Genomic DNA, 20,936 nt, shown 5'->3' with positions numbered 1-20,936 from the left:
GCGACAAGTACTTACTTTTTAGAAGCACTTTCTTGATCCTTCTTTACTGATCCTGCTCCCTCAATTTCAGGTCTGACCAGCGTTTCCTCAATTGCTCCTTGGATCGTCATACCCCAAAATTCCTGTGTAGACTCTTCACAACTTTAGACATGATCTTGGCCTTTCTCACATTTGGGTTTAGGTAAGGTCCATACTTCCCATCATAGTCAGCCCTCTTCAAGATGTCTACCATCTCTACCATCTCTACAGAGGCCATATTTGAGGCCTTAAATCTCCTGCGGGATTGTGACGTTTCTGGCTCCGGGCTTTCCTCCTGCTCGTTACTGATATTATCACGTACCTGCTGTGTCTCCGCCATGTTCCTCTCCCACTGCAACAAAAAAGAAGGGGCTGGGAATATTCTAGAAAGAACGTCAGGGGCAAGCGACGCGGGCGGAGTTTCACGCATGCACAGTGTATATAAAGCTAACACGCGTATGTCATACGTACGATCTGTGAGTGGAGGAAGTGCCGATCATGAGAATGAAGTTAACATTTTAACTAGGGACATCAGTGGTCTATACTGATTCGAGATTGAGGCCCATATTGGGATAAGATTAGGAGAGTTTAGCCTGATATTAGTGTTTTTGTCTTGTGTTTTATCTTGCAGCAAATATGAAACAATCCAAAGACCTGGAATTCATGGGCCAGTTCATAGACAGATACAGGGATATGAGAAATTTGTGGGAGGTTAAAAACCCCTTATATCGAAATAAACCAGCTAGGAAGGCATCGCTGGAGAATCTGCTGCAATTTGTGAAGATGCAGGTCCCCGACGCAGACATCAAGTTTGTGGATAAAAAAATTGGTAGCTTGAGAAGCACGTATAGGAAGGAGCTTAATAAGGTCCAGGCTTCCATGAAATCAGGAGCAGCAGCAAAGGATGTGTATGTACCCAGTCTGTGGGTATATACACAAACACATCCTACAACAGGATGCGGTTTCTGGAAGAACAGATTGAAGCCAGGGAATCACTTTCTACACTTCCTTCCACCCTTCCCTCAACTCTTCCCTCAACCCCAGCTGAGGCTTCCGAAGACCAACCTGGGCCTTCCATCCTGGAAGAAGTTGAGGAGCCCAGCTGGAGCCAGGTATAGTATTTTTGAAAATATTTATTGTCCGAAAATTAGTGTTGTTAACTAGATGTTATTATTGATAACAAATTAATGATTGAACAAAAAGTGTTTTACATATCAATAGACAGTAGGGGCCAAAAATGATTGGGACAAGAATGAAAAATGCTCGGCTCAGAATGATAGTCTTTTCTATTTATTAACATTCAATTTGCAACAGTCATAAGCTGAAAATTGTGTGTGATTGATGAACCAAAAACTAAAACTATGTTCCTTTTTCATACACAGGAAGACCTCAGCCAGGACGAGGCTCTGGAATGTGGCAGACAGTAGGAGGCGGGGTAAGTGTCGGCCAGGAGGTGGGGTTAAGTGTCAGCCAGGAGGTGGGGGTAAGTGTCAGCCAGGAGGTGACCAGGTCCAGTAGCCTCACCCGATCCCAGGTGCCTCCCCTCCGCCTTACAACAAAAAGGGCCAGGAAAGGGAGTAACGTGGAGGAGGCAGCACTGGGCCTCATTAAGGAAGTTAATGCAGCCCTGAAAACACCCCCCCTGATGCTGAAGAGGCCTATGGCTGCTATGTAGCTGCAAAATTGCAGCAAATGGAGGAGGGCCAACGCCTCATGTGTGAGAATATTATTTTTCAGGCCCTTCAGAAGGGGTTGAGGTGTCCAAATGAGTGATAACATGCACTTATGTACGCTCACCCATTCTCCTCCTCCTCCTCCTGCCACAAGTCCACCTCCAGAGCCACAGCCTCCAAGGAAGGCTGCAGGGAAGCGTGGAGGGAAGGCTGAAAGGAAGACATGAAAGTGATGGCCTGGGTTCAGTCTGGTCTGACAGAAGATGCAGGCTGTGGTAACACCACAGCCTGGGGACATATGTGTCATCTGCTGCTGTTCCTGATCTCTGGGAATCCTGGACCAGATTGTACTCCCTATTATATGGACTTCTCAGGCTACCAATTTTTATTTACAAAGAGTTGATGTGTGCCCTGGGGTACAAAGGCTTCGCAAATTCAAGCAGTTTCTCCAGCGTTGCCTTCCTCTTTGTTTTGTTATGAGCCAGAATAAATGGAGATTTTTTTATATGAAAATACTTGCCTATGTGTTTTAATTCAAAAACGATAGTTTGTTTGTGAGTAGGCAGGTACATTTCAAAAATACAATGTCAAATTAACAAGCGACAACAACCAACCTCCTTGAGCTTTAAAAATACAAGATAATAATAATGTTGTTGTGGAAACTTGACAAACACAAAAAAAAAATTATGGAGATCACTAGAAAAAAAATATAAAAATAATCAAAAAAACAGGAGATCTTGATTAAAAAATATAAATAAATGAAGATGACCATAAAAAATAATTCTAAACATTATTATGGAGACCTGGCTTTAAAAACAAAAAAGATTATTCAGGAGATCACAAGAAATAATAAATAAATAAGTTTGTCAGAATTCTGTGTGAATATCAGCAGCAAAACAAAATTATTATTCTAGCATTATAAAGAACAAAAGAATGCGCTGCATTAAAAGATCCAGAAATTTCCAGCTTGACGAATTTGCTATCTCCATTACGAACGCTAGTTTTAACAGACCGAGCTCGTACTTGATTCTGAGCATGCATGATTTTTTGCGCGTCCGAATTGCATACATAGGAGCGCATTTTCAGATAGGAACTTTTTCTGACCGAAAAATAGAGAACCTGCTCTCAATCTTTTGCTGGCTGGAATTCCGCCAGCAAAAGTCCGATGGAGCATACACACAGTCGCAATTTCCAACCAAAAGCTCTCATCGGACTTTTGCTGGTGGAATTTCCGCTCGTGTGTATGAAGCATAAGTTTGCAAAACAACCTGGTATAAGCTAGAATTCAAAGCTACAACAATGGTTAAAAAAATCTAAATTAAAAAAAAAGATTAAAAAGGCATAACATATAATGCTATGTTAACAACTATGTAGCCTTTCTGTTGTTGTTATTTTTAATATTGATTTTTTTTTTAAGTGAAAAATAGTCAGCAAGAATGCTTGTTTTTTTGTGTTTTTTTTTTTTTTTTTACTTTGTCAGTCTTGATGATATAAAGAAAAGGGATTTTTAGCATTAATATTGTCTCATGAGAGCTCAAACACTAATTAAATTGTTACATGCTGTGTTTTCCAAGTAAAGAGACAACAAATGTAACAAGTGTTGAAATATATATAAGAAGATAATAATTAAACTTGAAATGTGATAACTTAACTTAACTAGAAGTTCTGGAATTTTAAAAAGATTTGTATTCACAATTTGAAAAGACTGGTGTTTGGTTTCCTTTAGTATTTGATGGTATTTGGCCAGAGGCAGTGGTTGCTGTCTCCATGACTAGAAGCTGTAAGGAATGGCCTAATTAAATTAAATTAAATGTATAATAACTGCAGAGGAGAGAGGTGGTCTGGAGCTTAGAGTCTATAAATTACTGTCAATGGATTATAATACACCTGCCTATTTTCAAAAATACATATTTTCTGCATGAAATAATTCTGAGCTTTTCATCTGTATATGGTCTAGTCATCATAAGTGAAAAAATGTATTATTTATATTATACATAATGTAACAGAAGGAGCTGGAATAGACAAAGTAGGCAGAAACACCCCAGACTGCCAGGTGGACAGAAATTTTAGCAGGGGGTCCCACTGTTGAGTATCCAAAACATACAAGAAGCCAGGGATGACTTAGCTTACCAGGCTCCTATAATTAACATAACACTTTTTAGGTGAACTGACAACAAAAATATGGCAGAGCAGGTTCAGAAAATGTAAAAGTCACACAAAACATTTGTGGACCTCCTGAGCCCTCACTTTATGAATGCCTTTGATTCCCCTGACCATAACCTACACCCACCTAATCATTTATTGGAAGCTCACATCCCAGTTATTCTAAAAGAGGCCAAAGACCTTGGTTTCTATTCACACTATAGACCAATATCATTGCTGAATGTAGATGTAAAAATACATGCTAAGGTACTGGCCAACTGTATCTTACCTCTATTCCTCTCCTTAATCTCTTTTGACCAAGTGGGTTTCACCCCTGGACGACAATCTAGGGATAACACCATCAAAGCTGTCAATTTCCATCACTGGGCAACAACTAGAGGCATCCAAAGCTTTTTCCTCTCCACTGATGCACAAAATGCATTCAACAGAGTGGCCTGGGATTATATGCACCTTAACCTGTAAACCTGGGCCTACAATCTAAAATGCTTTCATGTATCGTCAACCCTTGGGAACAGCTAGCGTTTACATTAAAGGACACCCGTCAAATGCCTTTGACGCACAAAATGGAACTAAACAATGATCTCCTCTATCCCCACTGATTTTTGTTATAAAACTTGAGCAGTTTCTGAGAATGGTTCAGCAAAACCCCAACATACATGATTTACCAACACCAACGAGAGAATTTAAGCTTTCTGCATTTGTAGACAACTTATTCTTTCTTACCCAAACTTTTAATCTTCCTTGCCACCCTGCTAAAGGCCTTGACATTGAGTGATGGAACTTCTCAAAGACTAATGCCGCGTACACACGAGCGGACTTTACGGCAGACTTTGCCCGGCGGACTGGATTTCGTCAGACAATTCGATCGTGTGTGGGCTCCAGCGGACTTTGTTTTGTGTTGGACGGACTTAGATTTGAAACATGTTTTAAATCAATCCGTCGAAATCGAGTCCGGTCGAAAAGTCTGCTCGTTTGTATGCTAGTTCGACGGACAAAAAGCCACGCTAGGGCAGCTATTGGCTACTGGCTATGAACTTCCTTGTTTTAGTCCGGTCATCACGTACGAATTCGACGGACGTTGGTGGATTGTGTGTAGGCAAGTCCGTTCATTCAGAAAGTCCGTCGTAAAGTCTGTGGAAAAGTCCGCCGGGCAAAGTCTGCCGTAAAGTCCGCTCGTCTGTACGCGGCATAAGTTCCCATTTACCTGGACCTTCAAGTCTATAAAATATCTGGGAATTTACCTACCATTTAGTCTCAATGATGTATATTCTCTCAATTTCTCCCGCATTCAAACTCTGCTTGCTATTGACTTGAAAACTTAGGACAAGACAGAATTTTCGTGGTTTGTCCAGGCAGCCATGCTAAAAATTAACTTCTTACCTAGGCTCCTCTATATATATCAAGCCATATCCATCTTACTTAGGGATGAGCTCAATGTTCGGGTCGAACACAAGTTCGACTCGAACATCGGGTGTTCACCTGTTCGCAGAACAGCGAACATTTTGGGGTGTTCCTGGGAAATTTAAGTGTCGCGGAACACCCTATAATGCACTGCGAGATCGCAGTGCATTGCTGTATGATGATTGGCCAAAGCATGCACCTGACCTGCATGCTTTGGCCAATCATAGCGCGCTGTGCTGAGAGCCATAGTTGGCCAAAGGCAGGGTGCCTTTGGCCAATCATGGCTCAGGAGGACTAAGTCCAAACCCCACACTATATAAGGCTGCTTGCACAGCGGCCGTGTGTAGTGTTGTTGGCGTGGACAGAGATAGCTTGAGTTAGATTTAGCAGGCAGGTTATTCAGTTAGTGGCAGTATTTGATAGATATATATATATATTATATATAGATAGATATATATATATATATATATATATATATATATATATATATATATACACAGTCAGTCTAGTATATATCTATATATATGTATACACTCTGCTCTGCATTTAGCATAGACTATACATTCAGTGTTTACTCGATATTCAGTCAGTGCACAGGCAGTGTATTAATATATATATATATATACAGTGGGGACGGAAAGTATTCAAACCCCCTTAAATTTTTCACTCTTTGTTATATTGCAGACACTCACAGGCCACTGAAAGAGGGCAAGTAGCCTCTGTGTCTACAGTCAACAGTGGTGGTCGTGGACATGGTGCACACTCTGCAGATGGCCGTAAGGCACGCTTTCCTTTTTTTCTGCTGCTGGCCGTGTTATTGAGCCATGACATACAGAAGAGTTGGTGGAGTGGATAACAAAGCCATCCTCATCCTCTTCATCCTCTGTCATACAGGCTCAGAGTAGTTTGCTTTCCAATGCAGCTGCCAAAGTGGCCTATTCCACCAGCTCCTTGTCCACAGTCACTCCTTCCGTAGCCCCACCATCATGCACGGAGGAGTCCCCAGAATTATTCGACCACAGTGTCGGGTATATGCTGCTGGAGTATGTGCCTCGATTTGAAGGCTCTGATGTTGGTTCCCAGGTTGAGGAAGGGAGTAACGTGAGCCTAGAGAGAGGGGGTGCTCAAGCAGGACAAGAAACTGGCAGTCATGTTCCCCCAGCTGCAGCATACTGCCAAGTTTGCTCCAGTGACGAGGAGGGAAGGGATGATGAGGTCACTGACTGTACTTGGGTGCCTAAGAGGAGGAGGCACAGCTCCAATGAGGCAGGATGTCCTCTAGGGGGCAGCTTAAGGGCAGCCACCCTATTGCATCACATGGCAAAGCTCCTCAGGTGCAGGGCGCTGCTGTCTCCCTGCTGACTTTTAAAAGTTCTTTGGTGTGGGCTTTTTTTGATGTGTGCAGCAGATCACACCATTTCTGTTTGCAACCTATGTCTGAAGCGGATCAAGCATGGCCAGAACAGCAGCCGCTTGGGCACCACATGCTTGACCAGAAATATGACAACCTGCCATGCAGTCCATTGGCAACAGCACTTGAAAAACCCACATCAAAGAAAAAGGCAGACTTCTTCTTGCTCCTCATCTGGGATCTCCAACCCTACTATACCTCCAGTCCTCTCAAAAGCCAACACTGAGAGGAATGAAAGTATAGCAATAGGTGTCCCAAGTACTTGCAGCCAATCTGCTATCAATACACCACCACTTGATTTTAGCAGGCAAATTTCCCAGTTGTTGAGCCGTACAAAGGAATTCTGTCCCAACCATCCACATGCTCAGTGTCTAAATACTAGCTTGGCCAAATTGCTAGCACTGCAACTGCTGCCTTTTCAGCTGGTAGACTCTGCCCCCTTTCGTTAATTTGTGGAATGTGCTGTACCACGGTGGCAGGTTCCAAAACACCATTTATTTTCATGGAAGGCCATTCTGGCTCTCTACTGGCATGTTGAAGGCAATGATTTGGCCACGTTGGACAGGGAGGTCAGCAGTAAGGTTCATATTACCGCTGACTCATGGTCCAGCAGGCATGGGCAGGGATCATACCTTTCCTTCACAGCACACTGGGTAACTCTGCTGGCAGCTAGGAAGGATGCAGGACGGGGTTCAGTGTTGTTGGTGCTTGTTCTGCCACTACACCTTCGAAATGCTAGTGGTGATTCTGCCACAGCTCTCTCCTCCACTCCTCCTCTTCTTTTACCTCTATGGCCTCTTCTACAGATTTGTCCTCTGAACCAGCAGTGTTCGGTAAGCGTTCAAGGGGCTATGCAAGCAGTCAGGCTAAAACATAGGAGCCACACTGGGGCAGAGATTCTGTCAGCTCTGCAGGGGCAGGCTCAGAGGTGGTTGACGCCACGTCAGCTTCAGCTAGGAATGGTTGTATGCGACAATGGCACGAACCTTCTCTCCGCCATCCGACGGGGACACTTGACCCATGTTCCATGTTTGGCACACCTCCTGAATTTGGTGGTGCAGCAGTTCTTGAGCAGGTACCCAGGCTTACAGGATCTCCTGAGGCAGGCCAGAAAAGTCTGTGGTCATTTCCACCGGTCAAACAATGCCTGCGCTCGGCTGGCTGACATTCAAAGGGAATGCAACCTGCCCACCAACCGCCTTATTTGTGACATGCCCACCAGGTGGAACTCAACATTGGCAATGCTGCAGGGGCTGCACACACAGCATAGGGCCATAAATGAGTACCTGTGCGAGTATGGCACCAGGACAGGGTCAGGTGAGCTTGGCTTCTTTTTGCCATGCCAGTGGCTACTGATCAAGGATGCATGCACTGTCCTGTCACCATTTGAGGAGGCCACAAGGATGGTGAGCAGTGACAATGCATGCATCAGTGACACTGTCCATCTAGTCTTCCTGCTGGAGCACACGCTTTGTGTGATAGGCTCAAATTCAAAAAAATTAATCAGTCTTGGATCAGCAGCTATTAAGCACCTGATGCTGATGTAACTGATAGAATTTGCTAAGGATGTGGGATCCCTTGAATACTGCCTATGCTGACTATCCTATTCCTCCTCAATCTTGATGATGCTAGCTTCCAACAATATTTTTGGTTTAGGGCACCACCACCACACAAGGCCCAATTTTTCTGCCCCTGTTTAACAGGGGCATGTAATTACAAATTTTGATCTAATATTTCACAGCAGGGCCCGTTCTTGTGCCCAACAAGAGCATCTGTGAGGATTTACAGTGTTGTGGTACTACCACCACCACCACCCAAGGCTCAATTGTTCTGCCCCTGTTTAACCACTTCCGCCCCGGAAGATTTGGCTGCTCAATGACCAGGCCATTTTTTGTGATATGGCACTGCGACGCTTTAACTGACAATTGTGCGGTCATTCGATGCTGTACCCCAAAAAAATTGATGTCCTTTTTTTTCCCCACAAATAGTTTTCTTTTGGTGGTATTTGATCACCTCTGCGGTTTTTATTTTTTGCGCTATAAACAAAAGAAGAGTGACAATTTCGAAAAATATCTTTTACTTTTTGTTATAATAAATATTCCAAATTTAAAAAAATAATAATTTTTTTCTTCAGTTTAGACCGATAAGTATTCTTCTACATATTTTTGGTAAAAAAATTTGCAATAAGCATATATTGATTGGTTTGCGCAAAAGTTATAGCGTCTACAAAATAGGGGATAAATTGTGGCATTTTTATTATTATTATTTTTTTTTACTAGTAATGGCAGTGATCTGTGATTTTTATTGGGACTTCAATATTGCAGCAGACAAATTGGACACTTTTGACACATTTTTGAGGCCATTGATAATTATACAGCGACCAGTGCTATAAAAATATTTTTTAAAAATATGTATGTATGTGGATAGATAGATAGATAGATAGATAGATAGATAGATAGATAGATAGATAGATAGATAGATAGATAGATGTCACGGGAAGGGGTTAACACTAGGGGGTGTGTTCTCTAACTGTGGGGGGGATGGGACTGACTAGGGGAGGAAAAAGATCGGTGTTCATACTGGGTATGAACACACAATCTGTCTCCTCTCCCCTGAGAGAACCGGGATCTGTGTGTATACACACACAGATCCCAGTTCTCGCTCTGTCACATGAGATCGCGGGTGCCCGGCGGTCATCGCGCCCACCGGGCACTCGCATCCGCTCTGGCACGCGCCCCCTAGTTGTCAAAAGGCGAACCGACGTACAGTTACGTTGGTTCACCCAGTGGAGCCAACCTGCCGCAGTACAACTGCTGCGGCTGGTCAGGAAGGGGTTACCAAGGGGCATTTAATTAAAATTTTTGATCTAATATTTCACAGCAGGGCTCGTTCCTGCGCCCAACAAGAGTATCTGTGAGGGGTTACAGTGTTGTGGCACCACCACCACCCAAAGCCCAATTTTTCTGCCCCTGTTTAACAGGGGCATGTAATTACAATTCTTGTTATAATATTTAACAGCAGGGCCTGTTCCTGTGCCCAAGAGTAACTGTGAGGGCTTACAGTGTTTTGGTACCACCAACACCTAAGACCCAATTTTCTGTAGAGTATATAGGGTAGGCCGTATAGTGTATATATATACTGCTGTTCAGAGTATATAGTGCCTGAGGGACCCCCACGCCATTTAAAAAAAAAATTGGTATGGATTCTGGGGGGGACAGCCACACAATTTTTGTTTGGTATTTTTGGTATTTTTATCTCTATTGCCGGGATCCAACAATACATTACAGCCGCGAGCTGTTTTAAATTACATTTTCCCCTTTAGAAATGTAATTTTGCTGTTGCACTGTTGTAAACATGGGAAAGATGCGCTACTTTACAGGTATTACTAAGGACACCCCCCAGGCATGATATTTAAAGGAATATTTCATTTTTATTGTTTCACTTTAAGCATTATTAAAATCACTGCTCCCCAAAAAACTTCAGTTTTTAAACTTTTTTCTGCATTGATACATGTCCCTTGGGGCAGGACCTGGGTCCCCAAACACTTTTCATTTAAGCCTTTAAAATTAGCACTTTTGATTTTTAACGTTCGCGTCCATTAGACTTTAACAGTGTTCGCACAAATTTTTTGCCTGTTCGCATGTTCTGCTGCGAACCGAACCAGGGGTGTTCAGCTCATCCCTAATCTTACTCCCCCGCCACTTTTTTAATTCCTTGCAAGCCATTTTTTTATACTTTTCTATGGAAAATCAAAGACCCCAGAGTACTATATACCACCTTTGGCCCTTCTGCCTGACGAAGGGGTCCTGCGTGACTCCAAAACGTTGCACTTCTTTGTGTTGTGATCATGCAATAAACTAAACCGTTTGGACGCCATTCTGTGCTGATCCTTGGTGTGCTGGCAAGTATCTACATTGTGACTTGAACCAGTATCCAGCTGGTTGTTGCTGCAGCACCCAACCTTTAGAGCTTATATCAGGAACGTGTGAGATGGGAATATGAAACATTACTTTGTGTTGGTCTATCACATAAAATCCCAATAAAATACATTTACGTTTTTGTTGTAACATGGCAAAATGTGAACAAATTTCAAGGGGGGTATGAATACTATTTTCAGGCACTGTAGATTGCAAGGGGGGGTTGAGGGTTCCCTACATCCCCAAATACTACCTACCCACCCAGATCTTCCAGTAAACCCTGCTCCATGCCTCTTCCAATGTTCCCTTGTGGGTCCCAAGTCCTTGCCCTTCCCCCCTCTCTTTTTTGTTCTCTTGCTCTTATGGGATTGTACACCCCATTAACACCCATCATACCATAAGAACATATCTAAAATATAAAATAAACACACAACAAGGATTGTGGAAAAGTTTAGACCGCGGCCCCTTTATTGGGTTTAAAACATCTTTAATTATGAAATTAAGTTTAACCTTTAATACCAAACAGAACTGCTGTTAACCATTAACAGACAAACATGCTTAGTCACTTAAAGTCAAGCAGCAATATCTTATACCAACCAAATAACAGCGTACCAACCACTGTCCACCCACAAAGTGGGTGACATTACCCACATAAAGGTGGACCGTGACAAGGGGAAATAACAGAGGAGGGAGGGTGGGAGAGCAGGTCAAAAGATCCAGGAGGAAGGCTGAGGAGAATACAGATGTGAGTCCAGCTGACAGACCTGAGGTAAATGCTGACTCCGCCCACTGACAAGAGAGGATACAAGTACAAGGTTACACTCATTGGCTAGATATTTCCTCGCCAAAAAATTTTTTCACCAATCCAGTGGTCAGCAGCTGAGGTAAACCTTCCTAGCACCAGCAGGCAGCTTGTCACCTGAAACAAAAAAAACAGAAAGAACCAGCAAAGCAGCCATAGAGAGACATGTACTTAACAATCCTCATAGCCCTCTATTAAGAGTAAAATTGATTTATAAAACAAATCAAATGGGTGTTAGGCAGGGGCGTAGATAAGGGGGGAGTCAGGGGTGTTCAAACCCCCCCAGAGCATACTGGCAAAATGCCCAGTTTCTCTGCTGTTTAGCCTCAGCATCAGCAGAGTAGAAGCAATCAGAGTTTCGGACTGCAGCAGCCAGCCCCCCTTCTATTGTGCCCCACCCCCTCAGTTTAATAAGGGGTCCCCCTGAAAAGCATGAAATTACTGCGAGGTCTCAGATGCCAGCAATTGACAGTGCACAGTTGAGGGAACTCCTAGACTCAAGGTATCATATGACACAGCCGAAGGGAGACTGGGGATGCAGAAGTTTTCCTACTTCTGTGTCATGCTGAATCTGAGGTCTGGTAAATGGGGAGGCATCATTTTTCTGTTTTAGGAAGGAGTGGGGGGTTAAGGAAAGGGGGTGGGTTTGCTTTTGGAGAAGGGGGGGGGTTTCTTTTAGAGAAGTTTACAGGGGGTAGTTAATGGCAGGGATTTGCTTCTGGGAGTTTGGATGAAGGGAGATTTTCTTCATAATTAGGAATCTTTGCTGGGGGAGAGGGTATGGACTGAGGGAGATATTTTTGCTTTGGGGGGGTCAGTTTAGAGACCGGGGGGTTTAATTTTTGGGGGGATATTTGAGGGAGGGAGATATTTTACAGTGGGAATCTTTGCTTGGGGAGGGAGGGTTCTTAGGAGGGAGAGGGGGATTTGTTTTTCCGGCTGCTTTCCATGTGAATACCTCCTAAACACCACAAGTTTAGGAGATATTCACTGTACCTACAGATAAGCGTTGTTATAGGCTTATTTGTAGGTACAAGTTCAAAAGCTGGGTTTACTACAGTTTAAGACTGAATAAAATCTAACCATATTGACCAGGTGCAAAGGGCGCCATCCTGTGGTAGGCAGTGTACAATATTTTTTATTTTTTCATCTCTTAAAACATTTCATAAAATTTCTTAGGACACAGATTTTAAAGGTTTAAATAAATCACTGAATTTACTGCCCACCACAATATGTTGCCCCTTGCACCTGCTTAACTTGCACAGTAAAGTTAGCTAAAATCTAGTCTTGGGTCTTACTCATACATCCTACATGACCATGGTGCAGCAAGTATACTGTAAATACCTGCACCCGGGATCAGATGTTCTAATCTCTGCTCAGCCTGTACACCTGAATGATAAGCCAAGGCTGTCTGCTGCTGTAAACATGTATCTGCACATCCAGTGGTTACCTGCAGATAGGGATACATTTTTGCCCTTGGATAAAATCTCTCTGCATCCAGGGTAAGAAATTTGTCCCTAACAGCAGGTAACCACTGTGTCACTCAGGCTCAATCGATGTGGGGAGTAAAGCAGATGATACCGAATGTGCTGCAGGAGTGCCAGCGAGAGATGGAGCTCATCCCAGCTCCACTGAAGGGAAGAGAGAAAAAAAATTCATGCACATCCACGGAGTCCTATGTAGTAGTGATGGGAGAGACCTCAGCCCAGGTTCCCACCAGGCCACACCCCAATGTGTTTCGCTTTGTCCCCCGGAGCTTAAACATGGGGACCCCTGGATGTGCAGATACATGTTAAGAGCAGTGGCTCTTTTCAGCCCATCACTCAGGTGAACAGGCTGAGCAGCTGACAAAAATTGGAACATCTGGGATCCTGCCTGTAGGTATTCATGGTATATTTGCCATTCCATGGCCATTTAGAACATATGAATGAGATCTAAAGCCTGGTTCACACGGTAAGTTTTTTTTTTTTTTTTAGTTCCACCCAGGGGGCTGAAGGAAAAAAAAAAACTAGGGAGCTTCGGAGGAGCTATCTGCACTAATGAGTACATTACTGCACCACAAGTGCGTGCATTGCGTTCTATTCAGTTGAATGGGGATCATTTTTGCTGCGCTGCATTGCGAAGTCTCATGGCCCCACTCTGCTGTCACATGTTTTTACCGTACCTCCCCCAACATAAAGTGTAAATGATGCCTTTAAGTTTGAAAGACCTGAAACCCCCCAGGGAAAAAAATTATCTCCGGCCCTGGTGTTAGAGAAGTGGCCCCATGGGATTGTCACCCCTATTTTATTCTTTTGTGACCCTGACATTCTTTCTTTCTTGACGGGTCCCTATGCCCCTTTTGGTATTCTCGTTGAGTCCAGGCAATGGTCAACTGCAATGTTGTCTGGAACTCCACATGTTCTGCAATGCTAGCTCCTCGGAAACCCTTTTTCTGTGGCGTATTTATGTATATTATAATTGCCTGTGAGAGGATGTTCCTCCTCTTTTGTTTATAATGTGTAAGTCTGTCTTTACTCATGTTGCCAGTCCTAGCCTCTATGTGGGTGGACTGGGAGCTCCTCTTTGTAATTTTGTTTTACTGGTATACACTAATAAAAATGTATAAACAAGAATAGGCTGAGAATGGCTGCTCTAAGCTATGGCTTAGCCCAGTAAAATGTTCAGCTGATGTCTTTCCCTTCTATCTTTTTTACCAATTGTGTTGACCTGGTTGCACTTCCTAAGGACCATTGAAAACCATATTTGGTAGGTACTTTATTTGTATGCAGTCTAAGATGGGTTATTGTGCCTTAAAAGCTTATGTCAGTTATTTTTTCTTACTTCAAACATTATACAACCTTTGATCATTTCCAATGCAACATTTTAGCTTCATTCTCCTTGGTTCTAATGACTTTCATTTACATATTTAGAATCATAGTTACATAGTTAGTCAGGTTGAAAAAAGACACAAGTCCATCCAGTTCAACCTTAATATCACAACCTTTCTATCTCTCCACAGATGGCAATACTGGTCAGTGTTGGTTTTTTGGTTTCCTGGATGCCCTATGCAGTTGTCAGCTTTTGGTCTATGTTTCATTCTAGCACAGGCATACCCCCAACTGTCTCTCTGCTGCCCTGCCTGTTCGCCAAGTCCTCCACTGCCTTCAACCCCATCATCTACTACACGTTCAGCAAGACCTTCCGGCAGAAAGTGAAACAACTGAAGTGCTGCTGTGGGTGGAGAGTCCATTTCATGCAGTCAGAGAACTCAGTGGAAAATCCAGCGGTCTCTGTAATCTGGTCAGGAAGAGACAACATACAGCTCTCCTCTGCTCTCCAACTAAACAAAGGACAGACCAGCTCAACAATAACACAATGAGCAATGTTTTTGCTATGAGGGTACTAGAGGGCACCTGTTGGTTACAAACGTGGGCCTGTTCAAACATGGCTAATGGCAATGTGCAGTAACCCCCAGCATCCAAACAGAATTGTTCTGGAATGGGATCCGACCAGGGCTGTATTTATCATAATGGTATGCATGGGCCAGTGCCTAGGGCATCAGGGTTTATAAGGGTTGCATCAAGCGTCATCATTAATACATTGTGACAAATTTTTCCATACCCATTTCCATCTTTTGACCACCTCTAGACATTTGTGACTAATTGTCCACCATCACAAGAGCAAGCTCTTTCTCTTATTCAAACCCCCTCACATGCTCTTTCTCTCCCCTGATGCAGTAGCTCAGAGCTCAGCATTTGAGAGCTCACTCCTGTGATGGTGAAGGTAAACAGTAACATCTAGGCGTCTATTAGTAATGTCTTTAGCAAAGTCCTAGGAGTTTTCCAGTGAGGCTTCCTGAGGTGCGCAAATGGCCTACACCTATAATAAGGACATTATTCAACTTTGGTCAAAGCTGCACATTTGTTTTTATTTACAGACACACCTTATCTGCATATGCAGTTTTTTTGGTAAAGGTGAACTAACCCTTTTATGACAGGGGCATCATAATAAGTACTATAGAGGTGCTAAACAGGCCACCTAAATTTGGGGTTCCAATCAATCCATTCCTATGGGGTACTGTTATTTCTAGTTAAGCCTGTGCATAACACCATAATTTGCATAAAAGCTAGCCTCCATATCACCTCCAGTAGCGCATTTTAACAGTAATTTTACAATAATCACATGGCATAAGGAGAAGAGCTTATACAAGGGAGTGTTGTCATTTAGGAGTGCCTCGTGCATTGTGATGGCTAAGCATAGTCCTGGATCAGACTTCTTTAATATAAGCCTTTCCTGAGAAACACATGGGGACTCCTATCACTGACCTCTTTCTGAATATGCTATTTGTCTGACTATTAACCCTTTGGCTTCACGTCGGATTGGGAGTGCCAGAGGTCTTTATTTGAATGTTTGTCCCAAGTCAGTGACTCAAAGTAAGTGAAAGACAGTCTACTAGCATCTGTAAAAAGAGAGACAGCAATGGCAGCCTCCATGTTTCTTTTAAGTAAGGTCTACTTGAAATTATTTGTTGCTGGGGGTGACTGCATTTTGTAAATCTTCATTGCTCTTTGCATTGCCTTATTGAAGTGCACTTGTGGTTTTGCTTTGGAAGATAAGCTGGTAAAAGAAGGAAAAATAGACACTATTTTGGTTTTAGTGGAATACTAGTAAATTGATGTAAAGCTCTAAAGCTCCACCTCCTTTTCATTTCATCATTTCAGCCCCTCCCCTTCATCTACTTGCATTGCTATGGCAGCTATAGGAAGTTAGGTTGTTGGGGAATTATGGTGCAAGGTAGTTCTAAATTGAAGACACTACAAAAAAATCATATAAATAATTTTTAAACTTGGCCAGCCGGTGATCCCAGGCTCCCCAATTTATAAATTGGAGAGCCCGGGATCACCGGCCAGCCAAGTTGAAAAATAAACGTACTGTAGTCTCAAAAACGAGCACACAAAACAGCTTTCTTCCGCAAAACAGTCCATAATTCTGGTATAATGAAAATAACAAGTTGACTCACTGCCATTATACCAGTCCCACACCAGGGTTTAGGGTCCCCCTCTGCTTCAGGGTACCGCAAAGGCTGCAGGAGTTCATCAATGTCTAATTTGCGAGACAGTTTACACTTTCTCATAGCTGTAAACCACTCTACCACCGTTGTTTCCTGCTCCTTTACTGGCCTCTCCTGCAGATGGATTAACCCTTTCACAACGAAGTCCCTGTACTCAGGATTGAAGGCTCTTTCCCACCCAAGGTCTCTCCAAGCCTCCAGATATCACATGCTAAATGAGGACTTGCCAATCCAGAGAGAACTGTAAATCAGCTCTCCAAGTAAGCTACCCTGAAAACCTTAACCCTGCATGGGTGAGAACCCCTGAGTACACAAAACATCTTCCCATCATCCCCCTTGAAGGAATCAGAACCTAAATAATGGGAATATATACCTCCTGTCCAGAACCCATCCCTAGAGTCTGGTACAATATACAGTATATTCATATATACATGGGAAACCAATACTAAAACCAGACAGCAGGGCTCAAATGCCTTTCACTCTCCTTTGCTTCCTCTCTGGAGCATTCTCTCTCTTGCCAGAATTGTGGTTGAGTCTTTCACACCTAACTGTTCAACAAGCTAACTGCCTAGCGCTGCCGTAGTAACAGGCAAACACCATGAAGGCACAGGGGACCTCAGCAAGCCTCAAGCCATGTCATTGCCAGAATTCACTATACCTTCAGTATTGTAAAAACCAAGTGCAGTATCTCACACCACTCCTCTTTTCCTTCACAGGATCCTGCTTCCTACTAACTCAAACATACATGTTAAAAAAGCACATCAGTGGAGGCCATTTTGAAAACTGAACCAATACTCATGAAAACGCACCTTTTTAGTTCGTTAGGCTCTAGTAACCCCACTTGAGGACAATCACAAGTCACTGGCCCCTACTGAACAACTATTAGTTCTACCTCAGTGATATACCAAGTTCTCATGTTATTGGTTCAGCCAACCAAACGGTGGCTTCCACAGCATGCGGGTAAATTGTGTGCTTTGTTTAGGTAGACCTGATTATGGATAGCATGTGCCAATGTAGGAAGCAGTTCATTAACACTGGTCAGTAAGTGCCTCAGCGCTGCAAGTGGTTTACAGTGAGTTTGTAGTAGAAGGCTAGGCCTCATACTTACTAATATTAGTTTGGACTAGAAAATGTCTGTATATTGAACATGGGAAACAATGACCAAACCGTGATTTGTTGATATTCCAGTAATTATTTTCATCAGTTAAAGTGTAAAATTAACCAAAAATGCTTAAAACTCCAGTCAAGTTTTTATTGCTGTCTGAGGTCTCATTGGGCAGATTTCCCTTCACTTCCTGTTTGAGAAAGTGAGACCAACTCTACAATGGGAAGCCACACAGCAATAAATAGCTGACAGGGAATTCTGTCCTGTATTTTACTACCAAAAAAGAGCTTTTATTGCTGTCTGTGTCCCTACTGAAATTTTCCTCCTACTTTCTACCTGCTGTGGACACAAAGGTATCAGCTGGACAGGAAGTGAGGGAAAATCTCCCCAAGGAAGTGCTGGACAACGATAAAAAACCTGATAGGGGTTCTAGCCCCTTCCCCACTTTATGCAAAAAAAAAACCAAAAACATTTTGGCTGGAGGTACAGTTTAATTAATCAAAACAATTTTTTTTTTCAATTCTTTCCAAAATATTATCACCAAATGAGATGTTGAAGCCAACTGCTGTTAATGAGCTGAGCAGTGTGTACAGCATGTAAAAATATATTTATTATAACACAATTTCAGATGCGGTGCAATAAAACCACATTTTACAAAACCTAATTATAATATTTATGTTTTATTTATTATGCATCTATGACAGAGGATCTATACTTCAAAATACCACATGACTTTTAAAGTGAAACTTAACGTGGACCTTCACTGCATCTGAGCATCACAAACCAAAAACACCATTTAATTCATTATTAATATTCAAAGCAAGCTCTCCCATCCACCCATGTTTCTGTGCTTTATTGTGTTGGGAAATCACTTTGAAAAACACCCCTAGCATTTCTGGATGTGGTAAGGGCAGATGATTTATGTAGCATTTACTTGGAATCCATATGCCCCTAGCTCAAGCTCATGCATTTAGGAGAATGTGCTTACAACAGCCTTTTTCAACCAGGGTGCCCAGGCACCCTGGGGTGACTTGAAGTTTCTTCAGGGGTGCCTTGGCAAAATGCCTAAAAATTGCCCAAAAATTTTTTAGAAACCGGTGTGTGGATCAAGGTTGCCTTTTAGTTACACAAACCCAGAGGTTTTCATTGTGCAACAATTTAACCTTCTAGCTGCCGATGACCTATCGACCAATGGTATGATCAGTTGATAAGGAGAATGTCAGTCCCCTGCATAGCATCCTTGTTTGACCCTCCCCTGCCCCTCTCCATCAGCATTGGGGTCTCATTAGGCAGAAGAAAAACATTTGAATACAAGTCAGTACAGGTTTGCAAAAGCGTATCGGCTTTGGGAGAATAAATCACCTCCAAGGTTGGGTGTCACACCTGTGTGGATGTTTCTGCATTATGTAAAACTATTAGAATAGTTTTTACATTTTAGAATGGGGTGCCTTGAGACTGTCCGTAATTTCTAAAGGGTGCCTCAAGATTGTCAATAGTTTTAAAGGGTGCCTTGAATGAAAAAAGGGTTTAGAAGAAGAAACCTCTTCTCCTCTCCTCCCCTCCTGAAGACTCCTGGGTTTTCCAAAAAAAAAAGTAAGCCAGTTGTTGACCCTCCTGAAGACTCCTGGAATGTATGAAATCATTTGTCTAGACAAGAAACCAGGAAGTAACTGAAGAAATGTACAAAAAAAGTTTAAAACAAGTAAATATAATATACTTTCCTATCTATTTACTAATTCTAGCAGCATGAGGATTAAAAATAGTCAATGTTGATTGAGAGAGTGAAGTTCAACTTTAACCAATTGCTTCCCCGCCCATAGTCAAATGACGTCCGCAGGAGGGATATCCCAACTTGGACAAGCATGATATGACGTCCTCGGCTTCCTGGTGGTCTAGGGGGCGTGCGCGCCTGCTGCGTCACTCGGGAGCCAATGAACATGCCCGACACCTGTGATGTCCACCGGGCATCCGCAATTGCGGGTAACAGAGCAGAGACGTGGATCTGTGTGTGTAAACACACGGATCCACGACCTGTCAGGGGAGAGGAGACCGATCGTGTGTAAACACACAGATCCACGACCTGTCAGGGGAGAGGAGAGTTCCCAGTACAGAGGAACACCGATCAGTCTCCTCCCCTTGTGAGTCCACTCCCCCTACACTTAGAATCACTCCCTAGGTAACACATTTAACCCCTTGATCACCCTAGTGTTAACCCCTTCCCTGCCAGTGACATTTATACAGTAATCAGTGTATTTTTATAGCACTGATCACTGTATAAATGTAAATGGTCCCACATAGTGTCAAAAGTGTCCGATATGTCCGCCGCAATGTCACAGTCATGATAAAAATTGCAACTCGCCGCCATTACTATTAAAAAATAAATAATAATAAAAATGCCATAAATCTATCCCCTATTTTGTAGACACTATAACTTTTGCGCAAACCAATTAATATACGCTTATTGTGATTTTTTTACCAAAAACATGTAGAAGAATACATATCGGCCTAAACTGAGGAACAAAAATATATATATTTTTAAATTGGGATATTTATTATAGCAAAAAGTAAAAAATATTGTGTTTTTTTTTCAAACTGGTCACTCTTCTTTTCTTTATAGCGCAAGAAATAAAAACCGTAGAGGTGATCAAATACCAACAAAGGAAAGCTCTATTTGTGGGGGAAAAAAATTATAAAAATGGGTACAGTGTTGCATGACCGCACAATTGCCATTCAAAGTGCGACAGCGCTGAAAACTGAAAATTGGCCTGGGCAGGAAGGTTAACTGCTCTTACAGTAAATGATCCACCATGTGTGTGCACATGCAATGTAAACTTGTAAACATACTGTTCCCTGGGATAGCTGTGAAGTCTCAATCCCAGGAGGCAGAAGTGCTGCCTTGCAGTAAAAAATAAAAAAATGGTAATAAATAGAATAAAAACGTTTAGCATTTCTGCAAAAGGAAGAAGGGAGCGACAAAGAAAGAAGTTGCTGTTTATGCAATTTAAGTACTTGAAGACCAGGCCTTTTCTGGCACTTTTTGTGTACATCAGTATTTTTTGCTGGAAAATTACTTATAACCCCCAAACATTATATATATATTTTTAGCAGAGACCCTAGGGAATAAAATGCTGATCCTTGCAATTTTTTTTCGGTGTTTGAGCAGAGTTTTTTCAAATGCAATAAAAAAAAAATTAAAAAAAATTGTAATGGATAAAAAACAAAAAACACAACATACCCCCAAATTTCCATAGGCGATGCTTTAAACGCCTTTAAAGTTTACCTGTTTAGAGTTACAGAGGAGGTCTAATGCTATAATTATTGCTCTCGCTCTAACGTTCGTTGTGATACCTCACATGTGTGGTGCAAACACCATTTATATATGTGTGCGCGACT

At 42.5% G+C, this 20,936-nt stretch overlaps 1 protein-coding gene across 1 annotated transcript in view; it reads left to right on the top strand.

Moving 5' to 3' along the window:
* Positions 1–18,199, top strand: part of LOC141139279 (opsin-5-like) — an 88,489-nt gene extending 70,290 nt beyond the window's left edge. The window contains exon 4 of the mRNA XM_073625235.1: positions 14,387–18,199. Within this exon, the coding sequence (XP_073481336.1) occupies positions 14,387–14,746 (360 nt within the window). The 3' untranslated portion in view covers positions 14,747–18,199. The remainder of the gene's footprint in view (positions 1–14,386) is intronic.
* Positions 18,200–20,936: the final 2,737 nt, after the last annotated feature.

The sequence above is a fragment of the Aquarana catesbeiana genome, linkage group LG04, assembly GCF_042186555.1.
Source record: "Aquarana catesbeiana isolate 2022-GZ linkage group LG04, ASM4218655v1, whole genome shotgun sequence".
Taxonomy (NCBI): domain Eukaryota; kingdom Metazoa; phylum Chordata; class Amphibia; order Anura; family Ranidae; genus Aquarana; species Aquarana catesbeiana.
Note: the sequence above shows the minus strand (reverse complement) of the source record. Positions and strands in the feature narration are given on the sequence as shown.